Consider the following 20,596-nt stretch of genomic DNA (forward strand, 5'->3'; position numbering starts at 1 on the left):
TTTTTTTTTTTTTCACAAAAATGTAATAACGAAAGGTTTAACTTAAGTCTATTATACTATATTTTAATTTTGTTTTCAGCTTTAAATAATATAAATAACTCAATTGCATATTCTTTAAAGGACTTTGCAACTTTTTATCTACAAAATAGTTATTGTTTACTTATATACTGAATATTAATACAGTTTTTTATTGAAGTGTCTATTAAAAAAAATAAAGATAATTCCTTAAAAACTTTTTTCAAACTTATAAGAAACATAATTTGCGCTAGTCATCTACGTTAATGGGTAGGTGTCAGAAAAGCACAGCGTCATTTTAACACGGGTCGTCACTTTAGCACGGAGTGAAACTTTTGCACGGCGTCATTTGAGTCTTGTTTATAGAAGGTTATGATGTATAAAAATTTCTAAGTTTTGACATGTTTGACCAAATGAATAATTACTTTTAATTTTTGATATTTTAAAAATTTTGCAGATTCTTTAACACAATTATTTAGTTTAAACCCTGCCTGAATGTTAATGTTTTAAAGTTATCCTCAAGAGTCTTACTATTATACTATAATTAAAAAAAAGTTTTTTATTTAATTTTTAATGTTAAATAAGTAAGTACTTAACTTATTCAAACAAAATGTTTTGTATAAAGTTACATATCTTTTTTTGAGGTAGTAATGACACATACGAACATATGTGTATAAAAACATACAATACAGAAATTGTAAAGGAATTTATATACTTTATTAATACAATTTTATTTTTACAAAAAAGTTACATAAAATCTTAAAAGTATGTTCTGTAGAGTTTGAGTGTTTTGTAGTTTTTATACGACGTTAAGATAAAAAAATTGTCAGAAAAATTAATTTGATTTAGAATTTTTTAATGTTTTATGAAACATGAGTTTAGTCATTTAAAATAGATAACAGAGTGTTAAAGTTACTAAAACAAAATTTATTGTTTTGGTATTAAAAATTAAAGAAAAAATCTAGTTTATGATAAATGTATCCATTAAACCACTACTATATTACTTTATGACAGTTAACAATCAAAAATATGTTCTATTACTCAAGAGTATTGTAATAAAATTTAAAATTATTTTTTTTACTAGATACCTGTGAAAAAATGTATTTGTCATAGTTCAAAAATTGTTAACCATTTTAAACAAAATAAAACATTTTTATACACTACTTTTAAAGCCATACTACAGTAGAAGCAAGACATTTTTTTTTGGATATCTTTAAAACTACATTCATGAAATTTTTTTAAAGATACAATAGCTGAGAGACTTTTTGAATAATTTTTAACGAGAAATGCGTCACACAAGTAGAAATTATGTATGCAAAAGTTTAGGCTTGCAGAAAAATCATTTGTATTGTTGCACTTATGACTGCTTTCTATGCAGCTTTAATTTAACTTTAGTTTATTAATATTTTCATACAAAAATTGTTTATTTCAAGTTAGTTATTTTTTACAGTTTTAGCTTAAACTTAGATAGAGTAGAATATTTCAACACAACTTAAAAGCTTTGTACTTGTTTGTTTAACTTTAAGAATTAATGTTTGCTTATTATTTATGATATAAACTCTCTTAGTAAAAAGATTAAAAGTATAGACTTATTTAGTTAGATTAATAATGGTAAAAATATTTTCGGTTTTTTTTAAGAATTTAGCACATATTAAAATATAAATTTATGAATAAAAAATAAAACTTCAACTTATAACCAGCTTGACTTTAACAGATACTATAACTTTTTTTATATACAAAAAACAGTAGTACTTAAAATTAGTTTCAACACTATTTTCTATCTCTTTTATAGCAAACATTTTCTATTATCGAAATATTTTTCAAAGTCTGTAAGACTTCAATTATAGCAAACAAAAATAGCTATTTTGTAGGTATAAAGACTTTAATAAGCTAAACAACAATGTGCTTCAAGAATTAGTTAGAAAGACTGACATGATTGTAGAAGAAATGCGTAGTTTGGTAAATACATTTTTGATTTCTTTATCAAACAAAAAAAACTTTTTTTTTTTAATAATATGACACCTTTAAGGGACTTATTGTTATAAGGTGGCAAATCATAATTATGTCAAATAAACTTTTTGAAAACTTTTTTATTCTTGGTATATATAAATTCCACCTTCAAAATACTTAATAACAACTAATTTACACAAATTTTCAATTTTGATCGGTTACCTAGGCCCTTACTCTTAACCCAGGGGTGGGCAACGAACGACCCGCGGGCCGGACCCGGCCCTTGGACTGAAAATATCCGGTCCGCCTATAAAAAAAAATTAAAGTGGAACCCGGCCCGCGAAAGATAAAACAGCACCCGTGAGCATGAGTTTTGAAACTTACACTAACATTTCGGTTGTGAGATGAAGAGCTTAAAAAAGGTCTCAAGTACAATTTGCAGAAGGTTTTAAACTTACTTAAAACATAGTAAAAAAGAAAGGTCACGTAGAACTTTTTTTTGTCAAAAAGAATCGAGTAATTAAGTTATTTATTTAAAATTAATGAAATGGCCCGCCAAGGACTATATTTTTCCACATCTGGCCGGCCAGCTAAAATCTTTGCCCACCCCTATACAACCTATGGCCAACATTTTAAATTTAATACTCTACTTTCAAGCCATGTATATTCAATTTAGCTTTAATCATAATGATATGCATTGAAAAATAGTTTTAACAGTGTTACTCATTTAGAATTATTTAGTATTAGAACAAGATTTTTTGGCAAACACTTGTTGTAGAGATATCAACTCAGAATGTTTTTCGAACGACATAAAAGCGCTCAAAAATTTGGTTGTAGAAAAACTCTTTTGGTTATCGAGTCGCACACCACGGATACCTTTTAACGTCTTGTCCAGGACCTTTTAACATCTTGTCCAGGACGTCTTAATTAGAGTTTTAACACAAAAACCAACAATGTATCATTCGTCATGTTTTTAAGTAAGTTCAGAATTGTGGTAAGTAACGTTTTAGATTGTTTTTTATGGTTTCTTTTTAAGTTAATGTATGTAACTAAATTGTTTGTTATAAACTTACTTTAGAACAAACAGCATATTTTTTTATTAACAAAAGTTTAGCCATGTGATAAACTAAAGTGAGAAAGAATAAAAAATCTTAGAACAACAATTATTTCATACTAAAATTTATAGTGGACATCAAACTAAATGTCGCAATATTTCGTGCTTATCAGCCAGTAAGATGGATAAGTTATATAACTTAATTTTTTCTTAAAGTAAAAACAAACTTTTTAAATGATACGGGTCTGTTATGCTCAAAGTAACTTTTGCACAGCGTCACTATTGCACAAGTCGTCAGTTTTGCACCGAGTCAATTTCGCACGAGTCGTCTGTTTGAATTAGGCCTGTGTTAGAGTTAGAATCAGGAATAATACGAGCAAAGTTACTCGGGTGCAAAAGTTACGCCGTGCATATGTGACCACTTGTGAAAAAGTGACATTATACGTTCTATCTTGTTTTAGTAAAACATTTAATTTTTCAAATTAGTATAATCATAAACAATTAATAATAATAATCACTAAATAAAGTGTAAAGCGTTTACTTCCTGCTAGAAATCAAAAAAATAAAAACTAATAAAATAAGCAAGTTAACATCTGCAGAAAAAAAATCGAGTTCTGTTGTTTTTTGAAACTTATTTTGAATTACATCCGGGTCATCCACATTTTAAAAATAGTGGCTAATATCCATATTATATTAAAAATATAATATAGTTCTATGAGGTTTAGTGCTCGAAAAGCATTTTTAAATTTAACATTTGTTGTAAATAATTTATGTTTTTTAGTAAACCAAATTCAGTGTTCCTTTGTAGAAATTAGTCAATTTGTATGAACTTCGAAACTGACAAGTAAAATGTGTAAACAACTTAGCTAACTGAAAGTTTATGTAAACAACTTTTGTATATATAGATATAATATCCTAGTTAGTAAAAACCTATATAGAAGTATGTAAAGTGTATGTATAAACTGAAAGTAAATCTATAAAGAACTTATTCTATTAAAGAATATTCAATATTTAATTTTATTGTTTTTATTAGATAACGCATAATGTTAAAAACACTGTATAGGTAATTCTAAAATTCATTATCGAAATATAATTAGAATAACAAAAACTTTTAAGGTCAATGTTTAACTTTAACTCAACTTTAATTATACAAACAATTTAAAATTAAATCATATTACTGGTTCGTTTAAACGATTATCATAATTTGAATTAGTCTTTAAAATACATTGTTGCATTAAAAAGTGGTAACTTCTTTTTGTTGAAAAAGTAAACTATACCTGCTACCTAACAACTTTTATCTAAATCACCACTAATCTTACAAAATGTTATTACTTTATTTATTAAAAGATTGTAGTTAAAAAAAAGCAATTAACTTCAACTTTTTATCTGTAGCTTCCCTAACTTTACAAATTAATATTTTAATACTTTTTAGTTTTCTAAAACAAAAACTATGAAAATCTTAACATGTATTTATTCTGGATTTTAAAGTTTGCTAAAAATGTTAAGTTCCAATTAGTGAAAAAGTAAAGATGAAATAAAAACAAACTGTTTGATATTCTTCATACTAACACGAAAACATATACTGAAAACTACATAAAACAGTCAAAATAAATATTCAAAATAAAAAGTTTTGCTTTTGACTGAATGTTTTTTATTATTCTAATTAAAACTTCTTATTCAAGCTTGGCTGAAACAAGTTTTGAAAAATTATATAAAAAGAAGCTAAGTTGGGCTAACTCTATTTGGCAGCAAACAATTAGTTTTATTAGTGTATGCTGCCCACACTAAGTTAAGTAAAACAACGCCTCAACAAAGGTAGCAACAAACAGCAAATTTTGCTTTATAAGTACTGTTGCCTCATTAAAAACCTTCAATAAACTAGTCTTTCAAATAATTTTTTTTTTATTAACTTTAGTTGTAGTTTCTTTTAACACCTAGTTGCTTGACGGTGTGTAACTGAAAATAAATGTGATAAAAAAATGTAAGAAAAAATTCGACGAGTGTTATTACAAAAGTAAACAGATAATATATGAGTATATATGATGAGTGTTGTTTTAACAAAATAAATAAAATACTAATGCATCTTATATTAAATTAGAAACGTATAAATGAAACCACAAGGTAATTAAAATTGATGTGAAAAAAAAATGTTTATTTAAATGTACTTAATTATTCTCCATAAAAACTATTTAATTACTTGCAGTGTTATCAATTAAATTTAATTATAGTATTTTTTAGACTTTTAATTTTTAGCCATTTTTCTGTAGTGGATAACAAGTAAATTATATTTATTATATGTATTATGGTTACCGTAATCTTAAAGTTTTTTCAATGTATACTTAAAGGTCAGTCTGAGCTGAAAAAAGCTGAAAAAAAACTGAGTCAGCAAACTTTTTTAAAGCTTTCTGATATATTTTTTTATTTATACACTTATCCCTAACCCACCTTACCTAAACATATTAAAAATTAATACTAAAATAGTGTTTAAATAATTAAATAAAAAATAACATAAAAAAAGCCTTTATTTTTGCTAAATCAGCTTTTTTCAGCTCAGACTGATCTTTAAGTATACTAACCAAAGTTTTTTAGTTATTCTAAGATACTACAAAACTTAAAAAACTGGGTAGCTGTTAAATTTGCACGAGGGGACAAAATTGCACGAGTGCACAAGGGCAAAAAATTGCACGAAGAAACTTTTATACGATGGGATAAAATTGCGCGAAGACACTTTTGCACGGAGACGTTTTTGCACGGAGACATTTTTCCACAAATATTTCTTTTTTTTAATTTTTTTATGAATTTTAATTTTATTTTTATTTAGTTGTTTTTTTTTACTATCACTGTTACCCCTAACCCTTACCCTCGGTCAGTAACTTGTTTTTTTTTATTAATTATTTTTTATAATCACTGTCACCCCTAACCCTTACCCCTCGGTCGGTAGCTTTTTTTTATTTTTAATTAGTTTCTTTTTTTTATTACTTTCACTGTTACCCTTAACCCTTACCCTCGGTCAGTACTTTTATTTTTGCTTTTTCCTAATTTGTCTTTTAGGTTTTTTTTTTAATATATTTTTCTGTTTTATTTTTCGCTCTAGAGCAAAATTGACCATTAGTGCAAAACTGTCTTTGTGCAAAAGTATCTTCGTGAATTTCGACCCGTTCCATAAAAAACTATTTTAAGTCATTCTAATAACTAATTGAAAACAATTCTTTTCGTCTTTTTCATATAAATATATTTTAACTAAGCAGAGACAAATAGTATAATAAACACTATTGTTTCTAACTTCTTTATTTTTGTCTCAAATAGTCAAAACTCAAAACTATACGCTTGACAATCTAAGTACAAAATAAATTATAGTATTTACAACCGCTAGATTTACACTGTACTAGATTTCTAGCAACTTGTTTTCTGGAAGCTATACTTTAGGTCAAGGTTGTCAGAATGCTAATATTGCTATGCCAGTTGAACACTTGGTTTACGTGTGTTTCTCCTAAATTAAAACTTCGCTCTAGTAATTTTTGTATACAATTGTAATACTGCTGTGGACTACTCGCACCGCACATGTTACTTATCATTAGCCTGAGATTTTCAATTTATGTACAAAACAATATTAACCTTATTTGCTACGAAAAATGTTAAAAGATTAGCATAGGAGTTTTACAAAACTCTACTTAAAATTTTAACGAAACATATTTTGATAAACAATATTATAACTTAATTTAAAAAAACATCATTGTTTTAAACTGAGAAAAAATAAAGTCTAAATGTATACATTGAAAAAGAAATGTCTACTGAAACTCATCTAAAGGATACATTAGTGAAAAATTAAACTCAAAAACATATTTTGCAGACATTACATAATTGAAGTAATAGGTAAAAACTTTTTTCATGATATGTTGCAAACTATTTTTATTATTCTGCATTGAAATAATACACAAAAAGTTTTGAATTAATCTTTGTTTAGACTTTTTTTTTTGTGAATTATAAATACAATAAAACAACATCTTTAAATTTAGGTTGGAGTTGTTTTTTGTTTTTCGTTATTTACCATACTCTACACTTGAATTTTTTTTATGTACTCGATTAAAATTATTTTTACATAAATACTATGTACATGCATTTTTGTAGAATTTGTTTACAGTATAATCTGTGTTAGTGATAAATGAAAATATTTTTAACTGAAATAACTTTTTAAAGCTAGTTTTAATAATTAAATAAACTTGTTTTATGAAAAAAAAATTGACAAGTATGACAATAGTCTTTCAAAATCGTTTTGAAAAATAAGTTTTTGAAAAAAATAGTATTTGTATAACTTAAAGCACTTCTAAGTTTTTAAAAAATAAACTATTTTATAATTTGTATAACTAACGTTTTTAAAACAACCAATAAAAATTAGTAACATATAAAAGAAGAATAATCTAAAAAACAGTAGCTATGTTTTCTTATAAGTTTATTACTAAACTAATTTGTCAAAACAAGACATCATTAAAGCATTTTCTCGTTAAAAGGTATGTTTTATTTACATATCCTCATAAAATCTAAATAACCTCCAACATTCTTAAATAAAAAAACATATTTTAAATTCGATTTAACTAAAAATACTCACTTAGATTCTACTTTTGTTGCATGACTTTATTTTAAGTCTAATATTTATAGTTAAATTTTTGTACATTAAAAGGATACTGTTTGTTTGAATTCTGTTTTAAATACTGTTCCGAAGTCGTTTTTATCAGAAATTTTTCAAATAAAGTCAAAGCATTATTTTTTATTATTCTTTTAAAATCTTTTCTTTTAACACAATTCTAAATTCATAAACTGTTCATTCTTTCTCGGCTTTAATTATTTACCCAACTAATTTCCATAGAAACTAGTTTCCATGACAAATTTACATTTGAACTGTTTTCAACGAGACCAATTACTACCCAATAAATTTCTTACAAATTGCTTCTCATCAAAACATTTTCTTGTGTAAAATGTATACTTATAACGTAAGTTTTTATCTTATTTGTAAGCTTACAAAACCGTTAAATCCAGCAACTAACACTACCTACGATAAAGTTCAGTAAAATTATGTTAGTGTTAGTATTTAACAGGGGCGTAGCGTGGGGAGGGACACTGGCGCATGCGTGCCACCCAAAAAAAGAAAAATGTAAAAAAAAGAATGTAATATTTTTATCCTTTATATTTTTGTTTTCTGCTTAATTTGCCTTTTTTCAACTATGTTTATCTAGTATTCGAAAAGCTAAACGAAATTTTGAATACCAATTAGTGACAAGTTAGGAAAGTATATGTTATTATTTAATATACTGATTCGGTGCGTAATTGCAAATGCGCACCGATGTTGATGAAAAACTCCATAAGGAAAAATTTTATAAGTTCATTAACTTCATAAGAATTTAGACTCAAAAAGCACGCAATTAATATAGCGCACCGCTGTAGAATAACCTTATGGCAGATTATTTTTATAAAAAAAAAATTACAAAAATACGTCACGCTTAAAGAAAAATTAAACAATTTTACAATTTTTTTTTTATGCTACATTGTTAAGACTACTGCTAGTTTTCTGAACTTTATTTTTGTAAACATACAAGAAAAAGCGTGTCGGCCTATGAGAAATAAACTTTGTTTGTGATTTTTTTTATACAAATACAATCAAATGAATTAAATTTAAAAAGTATACTTTTAACTATTTTACAAAGTTTAAATAAAGTGTAATAACAGTTATAAAGTTGTTCTATTTTAACTTCTTTGTAACTTTATTAAAGTTATGTGCATGAGGTGTTGTTATCACTGTTGTATTGTATATATTAAAGAGATTGATATTTTTTTCGTAAATAGAACAGATACTTTCGTTTTATTGAATACATTAATTTTTAAAGATATAATGTTTACTGTAAGTAATAAAAACAATTTTTATTTAGTAAGTTTACATTTTTGCAAGTATAAGTAATTCTAATTAAATTTATACTTTTATTTAATTGTTTAATTTTGTGATATATAAATATTTTTTAAAACAGTTAACGAACTTATTTTACTTAATAAATTAATTTCAATTATATTACTTATAAAAAGTTTTTTTAAAGCTAATTACAAAAGTTTTAAAATTATAGGATTTTTTGAGAAAAAATTTGCGCACCCCCTGACCAAAATACCACGCTACGCCACTGGTATCTAATACTCAAATTTAAAGTAAATTACTAAGCAAGGTATGGTAAGTTAATGCGCCAATGTGAGTATCTCTAATTTTACAACAAATAATAAAATTAACTAATAAAGTTTTTAATTACATTTGAACCAATAATTTCTTTTATGTAAAATATAACTTAAAAATTCGTCCACTTTAATGAAAAATGATTGGTAAAAATGGCAAGAGGATGGGATTTTAGATGGGAATTGATTGCGGATGCTATATGGCGGACTCCTGAGAAATTGTACGTAAATACAAGTTAAAAAGAAAGCTAAATGAGAACACTAATGTACTAGCTAGTAATTAAGTTTGCTAAAGCTATAAAGCCAGGCCCGAAAAATAATTTATGTTGATTTGTAAAACTTATTTTAAGCTATTATCTTTTTTTCTAGCTAAAAAAAAAGGTATTCGTATACATATAATAAAGTTATATACACAGTATAACTAAAAAACTTGTTTAAAAAAAATCTTATTAATACCATAAAAGTATTTTTAGTTTTGTAGTATGATATAAAACAAGTTTTGTTGTAAAACAATAAGTTAGTTTAGTAAATTTAACTACTGTTGTTTTAAATTAAGTAACACAAGTAGAAAAACACAAACAACATATAACAACACTTTCTGAAAACTATTAAGCCAAGTAGATTAAGACACTAAAATAAGTAATAAGTAAATACTAACACTTGGTTTAAAAAAAATACATACAACATTAGCAACACTGCTGTATTCGTTACTATAAAGGATCCGTTTTTTATTTAAAGCGTAACAAAATCATCATAAAAACTCATTTTTTATATTTTATTTTGATTTATTTATTTGGCAACAATCATCAAAATAATATGATAACTGATTTATAAAAAATGTTATAGAATAAAATTTACACTGCTAATACTACAACTTTACCTTCAAAGAGTTTTCAAAGTCGCATAAAGACCCTACACAGTTTATTTGTAGCTACAAATTACCGTTTTTATTTTTTGTTAAGAGAAAAATAGTAATCAACTAAAATAAAAATTGTATAATATAAATTATATAGATATATATATATTATCATAAAAATTAAAAAAAAAGTACAGAATTTATAGAAATATAATGATATTTTAAGAGCTCTATAAAAACTAAATCTTATTGTTTTAACTCTCAAAAAAAGCTAAGAATTAGATAATTATAAAATATTTTGCTGCTGTTTTTTTTTATTTGTTTAGAAGAAGAATATATTATACTTTTGTTAGATTTAAAAGTTCTTAAGGGGAATCAGATTAATTTTTATCAAACTTTGACTTTTTTATATACCATTTGCAACTTATTACTAACAGATTACTCATTTTGTTTTATATTTTATTTCACAAAGTTTTAAAAAACTATACTAGTTCCATTTTCAAGTGATAAATGTTAAATGAATTTGAAAGAAATGTCTGGTTAGTAAACACTTTAAAAAACTACTTTAAATTATGACGTATGAATAAATTAAAATAAATACAAACTTTAATGATTTAGCAAGTAAAACTAAAGTAAAGGTATGTTTATTAATAAAATATTAATAATTTTGCTTTTCAATTTAATGCAATTTGCATATTTAATTTAGATCGCTCTTCCTCAATCAATATTCATTCAGGCTGTAAAGTTCGCTTTGTTTACATCGTTTCAAAACTTTAAAGTTTTGAACTATGTAAGAGTTTTGACAGGGTGTGCAATTAAAAAAATGTTCAAAAATTGCGCTGTTTTTATCTGTTCCGCAGTCATCTGTAATTTGTAAGAAAATTTGTCATTACGTTTCTCCAATGTAAGAAATGCTCTGAGCTGCAGAGCAGGTGTCTTTATAAATAACATTTGTGTCAATTGCTGCTCAGTATTTACTTTTATTGCTGAAGTAGTCAGAAACATATTTGCTGGTAAAGGCCGGTTTAATAACAATGTTGTGTTTTTGAAATATGGATGCTATTCGTATTTGGAATCTTATTGGACAACTACCTAGTATCTACGTAAACTGTTGTGAAATATGAGCAGTTTTCGGTTTCTGCTTTCTTTACTTTTGTTAATATTTTCATCTTGTTTAAATAATGAGTTGTCGATTTTGTGAACGTCAAGGAATTTGTTGATTTTGGACTCTATAAAGTTTTTTGGATACAGATTCTTAAGCAATAAGTTTTTAATTTTTGTAATTTTATCTTTAAAAGCGGTGAAATTTGAGTATATATTTAGCGCTCTGTTTAGATAAAGTTCAGAGTTATTTTTTTAACTGTTTTCTAACCAAAAATTTTTTTTTAAATCATTTAACATTTATTACTTGAAAATGGAACTAGTATAGTTTAGAAAAGCTTTGTGAGATAAAATAAAAAACAAAATGAGTAATCTGTTGGTAATAAGTTGCAAATAGTATATAAATACGTTTAAAAACCTTCCTATAATAGTATTTGACTTTTTTTTTCACTTTACATTAATTTTTTAAATGCTATAAATAAAAATTTTCAAAACTAACCATCATTTCAATAAAACTTTATGATCATGAATTATTTACCGTCAAAAAGCAATATAATTTATGTTAATTAAGAAAACTTAGGAATGCAAAGTTTTGTTTGTAAGGACTTAAAAAGCAAAATTCTTTTTAAAAAGTTTGATGAAAACAAGTTGTCCCTCTGATACTGATTTTAATTTCTTTAAACTGTAGATCTTAAAACAGTATGTTTTATAAATGTGAGTATTTTAATCTATGATAAAAAATTATTTTGTTTAAAAATTTTCTATTCTAACATCTTAAGGCATATCAATGTAATATATATAGACGGGACACGTTCAAAATCCACCCAGTCAAATTCGAGAACTGCTGACCGAACGAGGGTAAGGGGTAACAGTGATAGTGAAAAATAAATAAAAACAAATTCAAAAAAATATATATATATAAAATAAATTAGTAAATTAAGAAAATGTATAAAAAAAATCGGGTGGGTTTTGAACGCGGGTGGATTTTGATAGTATACCATGTTGACTTTAATTCTTCAAATTAATCTTCAACCATTAGCTTAGTTCAGGGTTCCATAGGACTTAAGAAAATTTTCTCCAGGTTTTCTGAATTTCTTCCAAGTTTTTTAAAGAAAGTGTTTTTGGTCTAATTCTAAAATAAAAATAAATTTAAAGTAAAAAAACTTAATCAGTATAATAACATTCAATAGACACTGTAAAACTACATTAAATGTGTTCTTTAATATTTTTTACAATAGTACAATTTTTTTAAATCCAATTAAAACTTAACTAATTTAAACGTAAAAGTAATTAAAAATAACTAGTTTTTCCTGGTTTTTTAGTGATTTTTTTTTCAAAACTATAGAGTTTTTTCAAATTTTTTTTCAGGTTTTATTTTCAGGTTTTCTCAGCCTAAAATATTTAATTCCAGGATTCCAATTTTTTTGGTATATATAAAAAGTGGGTATTTGTTAAATATGCACAAAGGGACACTTTTGCACGAATAAAATCCGTGAAAAAATATCTTTGTGCATATTTGACCCGCTCCCATATAAAGTGTATATTCAAATATAGTAGTCTATGTTTATTTAAATAATACTTAAAACACTAAGTTTTTACCGTAAGGCTTATTAAAGACTAACAAGAGTTGTAAAATTATAAATAATTTGATTAAAATCCCTGACTATTTCTTTAGTAGTACTTAAAATTAAAAATTTATACTGACTAGTATTTAAAAATTATAATCATCAGATGCAATGATAATTAAGTTAGATAAATTTTTTAGCATATTAATATTGTACTATTTGGTTACAATCTGGTGTGACCTTGAAAATACTATTTGTAAAAGTTTTACTCAACTTGTAAAAAAATAATCTAAAAATTTATAAGTTAAAATCAACGATTTTAATATATTAACAGCTTTTATCTCTTAAAACCAATGTTACAATGTGTTTTTATAATCCTCGATTAAATTATTTCTTTTAAATAGTTAAAAGTACATTCAAGGTTATCAAATTTACTTTAACGTATTTACGGAAAGCTTGATAATAGTTATAAGACTGTTTTTAACAGCAAATTATGAAACTAAAAAAACTTAAATTTCTACAAAATCAGATCCTACTCAATTTTTTTTTATTTAAAAAAATATTTTATATTATTCTTAGTTAATCTGAAACCATGTAGTATTTATAAACTTTAAATTTATTTACTATCCTATCAAAAATAATACACTTATTATAAAAAAATAAACTGAATGTACAAAATATATATACTAGTACTTGTTACTAGCTCCTACAAAATTAAGCCTTCACTCAAAAGCTTTTTATTTATTTTACATTTTACTTTATTCACTAAAAATTGATGAAACGAACTGAATATTTTTACTCTTCAAAATTTACAAAAACAATTGAATAAGTACTTACTAAAATTAAACTTTTTTTAGATACATTGTTTTATAAATAAATAAAATAAAAGACTTAAATGAAACATTAAGTATGACTTCTAAAATTTCTTTAAGTTGTATTATTAAAAAAAAAATAAGTAGTTTTAAGATCAAATATACGAAAATTTGTCTAACATATTACAGTATTAAAATAATTAATACAATTAAATATATAAAAAGCAAAGGGTTAAAGTTCTGCTAAAATTAATTTTATAACTTTTTTTTATAATTTAAAATTATTCATTATTATTTATACAGTAAGCTGTTATGAAGAAACAACCGCACTGTCTTCTTTTTCAAATTTTTCTAAAATAAGTTTTGCCTGGCGGTCAAGGTCAGTGTTCGATGGTCCGTTCCAGTTAAGCACCAAACCGTCCTTAATGTTTCCAAGAGCAGTGTACCTCTTCTCTCCTTTCTGACCGAGCAGCACCCTGCAAGCCATGTTGAACTCCCTTTCCTTCCTGTAATACTCCACGGCACCCTGAGCGTACTCATCAGAAACTTCAGCTGCTTTCTCGGCAACGCTGTAGTTTCTCATCTGGTACAACTGCGCCCAAGCTAACTTGCACAAGAAAAACGAAGCAAAAACAGCCACCAACTGGTATCTTATCAGGCTGATTAACAATGATTGGTTGGAAAAAATAAATTTTGGTAGGTGAAAAACTAAAGAGTATCCGATTGCTACCATCAGTGGTGACAGCAAAGCTTCTGCAAACGCCCAGTTGCCTTTTAAGTACATAAGATGAAGTGCAACAGCATACTTTTGAGCTGCTTCTGATAGAACAAGAGACTCAAGAAGCTTAATTTCGTTCTTACTGTTTGGTTGTATTGCTTTGCCTGCAACAAACCTCAAGTCTATTTCGCTGACCTCAATCATGTTGTCACAGTAAAAATTTCTAGGAATTCCTATGTAGGAGTTTGGTTTCAGGGAGCCAAAACCGTTCAGTCCTCCGCTGACAACACCAACTGTTGTAGATGCAAATGGTAAAATTGGTCCATCATAGCCACAATCCCTTTTGGTTATTCTAACGAGCCACCTCTGGTACTCCCCAGGATACTTGAGGCATTCTAAGGATGCTGTGTAAGGAACTAGCAAGTACTCTGGTAAGAAATTCCTCTGCCCATTTTTCACATACAATGCTAATGCTAAGCCTCCTGCTATGTACCTTCGGTATTTGTAGAGTTTTGCATACCCATTTCTTAATGCATCCATTTAATAAACTTTTATTATAACAAGCACCTTAAAAAAGTTTGAGTAGGTTCAAATTAAAGAATAATAGCAATCTGTTTAGTTACAGACCGCCACATCATATATCACAGATACAAATAAATAGTGAACCAGAAAAAAATTGTAATAAAATGAACAAAAAGCTTGATGTCTTACTAACATAACAGAAGTTACTCAGTTTAAACAAGTTTATAAAAAGTTTTTGAAGATGTATTAGATGCAATTGTTTAAATACATAAAAGAATTTTGAGATATAATTTTTGTGTCTGCTTTGACCCAACTTTAACATCATTCCAAAAACTACTTTGTTAATAATATTTATTTTTTTACAAAGCTTTTGTTGAATACTTAAAGTTGTTTTGTTACTTTACCTTGTACAATAAAAAAAATCTGATATAAAAAAGCCTAGGCAAAAACTCATACAGGTATTCAATCCTGAATTTCTTTTCTAACTTTCAGATTTTTAAAGAAAATTTTAAAGTTTGTTATAAAAAATTTTATTTAGAATATTTTAAATTTTTTTAATAAGTTGTGATCACCACTTTGCTTAAATTTTTTAGCATTACTTTTACAGTTAAAAACAAAAAAGTCTCAAGTATAAACTTTTGTTCTAGTTTTCAGCTATCAAGTTATTATTTTATTTCATACAATAACTTTTTATATTCTTTTGCTAGCAAAATTTTAACAAGTAGGTTTCTAGATTATAATTATTCATTATTTAATGTGAAAACTGATTAAACAATGTTTTAATGGCATCTAAGTATAAACTCAGTTTAATTTTAGTGATCACATAGTTGGATTATAGTGCTAATTTTAGTTGTTGTTCTAAAACTTAAACTTTAAGACATTAACAAACTTTTCATTGTTTTTAATGTTCAGATTTCAAGTATTTGCTCATAATGACATGTTACAGAGGTGTTCAGTGTTTAAGATAGAGTTACTTTTTAAGTATTCTTGTTTACAAGGTTGCTACTCTTTAAAGCAAAAAAATGTTGGATGAGTAATCAAAAACTAGCCTAAATTAGCCTGAGTGTGTGACAACCTTGGAGATATTTAAATGTTAGTTCTTTAAGGACAACTAAAGGTAATAAAGATACACTTGCTCAGCTTTTTTAAAAACTAATATTGCTGCAGCAAGAATAGTGAGTTAATGATGAGTTTTTACCTTTAATTACAAAATATAGTTTTAGAATTTAATTTTGATTATTTTTCGGAGTTTTATGTTAGCAGAGGTAAAAAAATTTCTAATAAGTTAAATTTCATAGTAGTTACAAAATAGTTTAAAATTAAAAATAAAATAAAACATTTTGTACTGAAATTTAAAAAATGGTTATCATAATTGTGATTAATTGGAACAAACTTAGCAAATAATACAAAATTATAGATTTATTATCTTAAAACACAAAACTATATATAATAGATGAAAAACATTTTAAAAATAAAAAAATCATTTTAGCACAAATAAAATTAAAAAATGTTAAAGAGTTGTAATCATAAAAAATACTATATTAGTTCTGTTAAAGAAAATACTAATGAAAGTAAAACAAACTGAAACAAATTTTGTTGTAAATTAATAAGACTTAGCTTTTTTTTGCCACTCCCAGCAGCAACTAGAAACAGCAAAAAATGGAATTTTTGTTTGAAAAATTGGTGGTAGAAAGTCAATATTTTAGTGTATTTAGTGCCTATTAAACTTTACAAGTCTACCTATAACAAAATTTATATATGGCAAAAGGCCATTTAAAGGGTTGTTGATTAATTCAATTTTTGATTCTATAGGCTTTTGATTAGTTCATTGTCTTTAAAAATCAAATATTAACAGATAAATTAAAAAACTATTATAAACTACTTTAACAGAGATGTTATAATATTGCTTTTTTTACAAGTTTAACAATTATTTTCAAGATTTGTTTCTTAAATTCATCAAGAATTTTTATAAATTTTTTGAACTATATTTTATAAAATAAAAGTAAATAAGCAAAATACGTTTTTGTTGTAAGTTTTTCTATCAAAACTTTAGTTAATTTACTAAAATTAAGGTATTTTGGGCAATCTTCAGAGGTATATATGTATATATTTTCAAAATCCTGAGATTTTTTTAACTTGAAAAAAATAAAAAATCATTGGCACCATATACCTTTTTTTTAATATAGTTTTTATTCAGATTAGCCAACATACTTTTTAAAAACACCTTATAAAACATATTTTAAAGCTTTCATTAAATTATTTTAATACAAAGAATTTATTTTATTATTCAAACTGTATATTTATTGTCTAACAAACATCTACTAGCTATTACATAATTAGTTTTAATTAAAATATGATCTTATTTTGCCTCGATTCAAATGTTTAAACAATCATATTTTTGAGTAAAACATTTTATAAGAGCTACTTCTTAAAATATGGTAACTTTTGTCAGGGTGGCTACTGGTTGTTGAGAAATTTCTTTCAGGTTTTTTAAATAACTTGTTTTTTAGTCTATGTTTAGTTTAAAGTTAAGTTTAAGGTTAAAAACTGTGTTTAAAAGTATAACAGCATTGAAAAGATACTGTAAAGCTAATTTAAATATGCTTTTTAACAAAAAAATTCATGATGAAAAAAAAATTTTATCTATACTTTACAATTAGATTTTTCTTGTCAAATCAAAATTTTACTACTTAACATGTAAAAATTGTCTAAAACTCCTGGTTTTGTAAAAATTTTTGTTTTAAATTTCAGGTTTTTCCAGTTTTTTTTTTCGAAAATCTTCAAACTCCAGGTTTTTTTAACCAAAATTGTCATACTCCAGGTTTTTCCAAATTCCAAATCTAAGGGCAACATTCTTTACAATAAAAAATGAAAACAATAATTTTGAATTACTGAAACTAATAATCAATATAGAATCTGATGCTTTTTTGAAAGCTTTTTTATTAATTATATTTACGTTTATATAGCTTTAAAACTTGTATGTATATACTTTATTGTAATATCCATTCACCATCTTAAGTTTTCTATATACTTACTTATGCTTAAAAGTCTTGCGTATTTAATTTTTACCAAATTTTTATCCTAACAGTATTTATACCGCATTTTCTATTTAAACTCATTATGATGTATCCATTATCTAGCTTTTATACATGTTAATATCATATTGTATAGCTTAATTTAAAACATCAGTAGTTTATAAGTATGTTTTGAATAATATTTTTTACCTAATAAAACAATGCATTTGTTGACATTTTTTATTAAAATTTGTACCCAAAAAGAGTTATTTTGAATCTGATGAGTATATAATACAGAGTTGTCACAGATCAAGCTGAGAAAAATTTCCTGACTTTTCCTGACTTTTTGTTAAAACTTTCCTGACTTTTCCAAATTATATTCTCAATTTAAACTTGTTCTAAAATACATAATTAAACACTTAAAACTATATAAAGCTTTCAATCTTATACTTCCTTTTATCATTTAGTATAAAATTTGTAATAAGAAATCTACACTTACTTATTTTATAAACTTTAGTCATTCTACAAAAAGCTACAAGTAAGTAAACTTAACCATTGCATATACCTGTCTTATAACTTATTTTCAAAATTTAAACAACTATGAAAAAATTCTAAAGAGGTAGGTATACACATAAACTTGTTACATAAAATACTAACTTAGAGCTTAATTATAAAGAACTTATTTATTTACTTAAAAAAAAAAACTTTGATTCTAAAATTATGCAAGATTAACTTTTGTGTATATATTACAGTTACACTATGGAAGTGTCCTTGCCACAGATCATCAAAACTAAAATGCATACAAAAACTGCTTGTTTAAGTAGGGTAGTTGTTCAATATGTTAATAGAAAAATTTTGCAGGTTTTTAAAGGACTTTTTTTTATTTTAACCAAATTTGGAAATTAAGTAATTTTGTAAATTTCTAGGAAAATTTTGCAATTTTAGTCTTGACTTTGAAGGATTTTTAATTAGTTTTTAACCATTTGAAGGTTTAGGAAAAAAAGGAATTTTTAAACTTGAACTGACAAAATCTGACCTTTAATCAATTTTGTTAAACTTCCTGACTTTTCTTCAAAAACCCCTATTTTTTCCTGAATTTTCCTGAACTTCCTGACCTTGTGGCAACCCTGATAATGTATTATAACTATACATTGGTCATAAAACATTGCATCAAATCTTTTTGATTTCCTCTTACTGTTAATTTTCTCTAATCTAAACACAATTTAAATTGCATCAGAAATAGCTTCCTCTTGACTGACTTTACATACTAAACATTCAAAGCAATGAAAATAAATGTAAAAAGTAGTTTCATTTTTTTAGCAATAATTAAACTAATAATTTATCAACTACTAATTAAAAACTTGAAATAAACTTTTTATCAGACTAAAAATGCTAAAATTTACTGTTATCAATATATAAAAACTGTTAAAAAACTCTTTTTTTTTTAATTCGAGGTTTATCCATTAACTTTTGTACATAATTCAAGGTTTTTTTGCCTAAATTACCAAATTCCAGATTTCCAGGTTTTGTGGCAACCCTTGTTCTAATATATGTATATTAAAACTATATAACTTGTCTATAGGTAAATATAAAGTGTATTCTTTTAGCCCAAAAAGTCTTGACAAAACTTATTTTCAAGACAATATTAATATTAAACTTATTTAAAAAAAGGCAGTTGTTTCACCCTACAGGGATCATTATATCAATGACTCGCCTATGTATGTTGTCACCTATTTTTTATTTAAATTAATATTTTTTTGATAGTTTTTACAAATAAAAAAATAAACCTATTTCCAATTAATTTAAATAATTAATATTTCAAAAAGTGTTTGCTGAACAAAAATCTTTTTTTGTGTAATTTAATAGATAGAAATCTAAACAATAATTCATACATTTTGTCAATTTTTTTTTTTTTAATTTAAATATGACTTACACAATATACATTGTCCATTGACCATAGTTGTCACCAATCAACTTTTTAGCATTATTTAGAAACAGTTGTTATCAAATCTACATGCAACTTATTTTAGTTTCATATTTAAAAAATAACCACTATTAAACTAGATGTACTCTTCAAATATATAATTTAAGCACCTCAAATCAAAGTCTAAAGCTATTTTTTTTACTTTATAGTGGTTTACTACTTTATTTTTGTACGTAGTTTCAATAAAAAAAAATTAACTAATTTAGAAAAAGTATTTTTTTTGTCCATTTAAAATTAATATAAACTAAAAAAACAAATGACTGGTGAGTTTTAACTCACTTTCATAAATTTTTGAAATTTGTTAGCTAAAGTTTTTTTAGAGTTTAAGAGTCTAATCAAATCTATTGCATTTTTTTTCTTTCCTCAGTTTATTTTGATAAACTTAATACTTCAAACAACCTTTTACTTTACTTAAAGTTATAAGCATTTTATTAAAATGTTAGAACTATATTTTTTTCAGTGTTTTAGTTTATAAATAGAATATAGATCGTTTTTATATTTCATCTACATAACGAACAAAAAGTAAAATAATTATATAATTTAAAATTGTTTATATATATATTTTGTCAAACTTAAAACTAAAGAATACAAATAATAAAAATGCGTATAACAAAGTTTTAAAGTGTAACCAGTTTAAAAATCAAAAAATTTCTGGCTTGTTGGTCGTTTAGTTTAAAATTTAGAAAAAAGTATATGTGCTGTAGTTTCCAATTTACTTAAACATGTTTACAAATATTTTAATTTAAGATGTATTTTTCGATTCTGAGTAGTGAGTTAAGCGATTCATGACTAACA

At 25.0% G+C, this 20,596-nt stretch overlaps 1 protein-coding gene across 1 annotated transcript; it reads right to left on the reverse strand.

The window, feature by feature from the left end:
* Positions 1–13,517: 13,517 nt before the first annotated feature.
* On the reverse strand, positions 13,518–14,846 carry LOC145830874 (transmembrane protein 177-like). Its single transcript, XM_082938298.1, has one exon. It carries the CDS (start codon positions 14,819–14,821, stop codon positions 13,874–13,876), a length of 948 nt encoding a protein of 315 aa, XP_082794424.1. The 5' UTR covers positions 14,822–14,846; the 3' UTR covers positions 13,518–13,873.
* Positions 14,847–20,596: the final 5,750 nt, after the last annotated feature.

The sequence above is a fragment of the Thalia democratica genome, chromosome 1 (genome assembly GCF_965202585.1).
Source record: "Thalia democratica chromosome 1, ktThaDemo2.hap1.1, whole genome shotgun sequence".
In the NCBI taxonomy this organism is placed as follows: Eukaryota; Metazoa; Chordata; class Thaliacea; order Salpida; family Salpidae; genus Thalia; species Thalia democratica.

Excerpts from the sequence above, each read along its gene's own strand:
- LOC145830874 (XM_082938298.1), bottom strand. The coding sequence starts at position 14,821 with ATGGATGCATTAAGAAATGGGTATGCAAAACTCTACAAATACCGAAGG.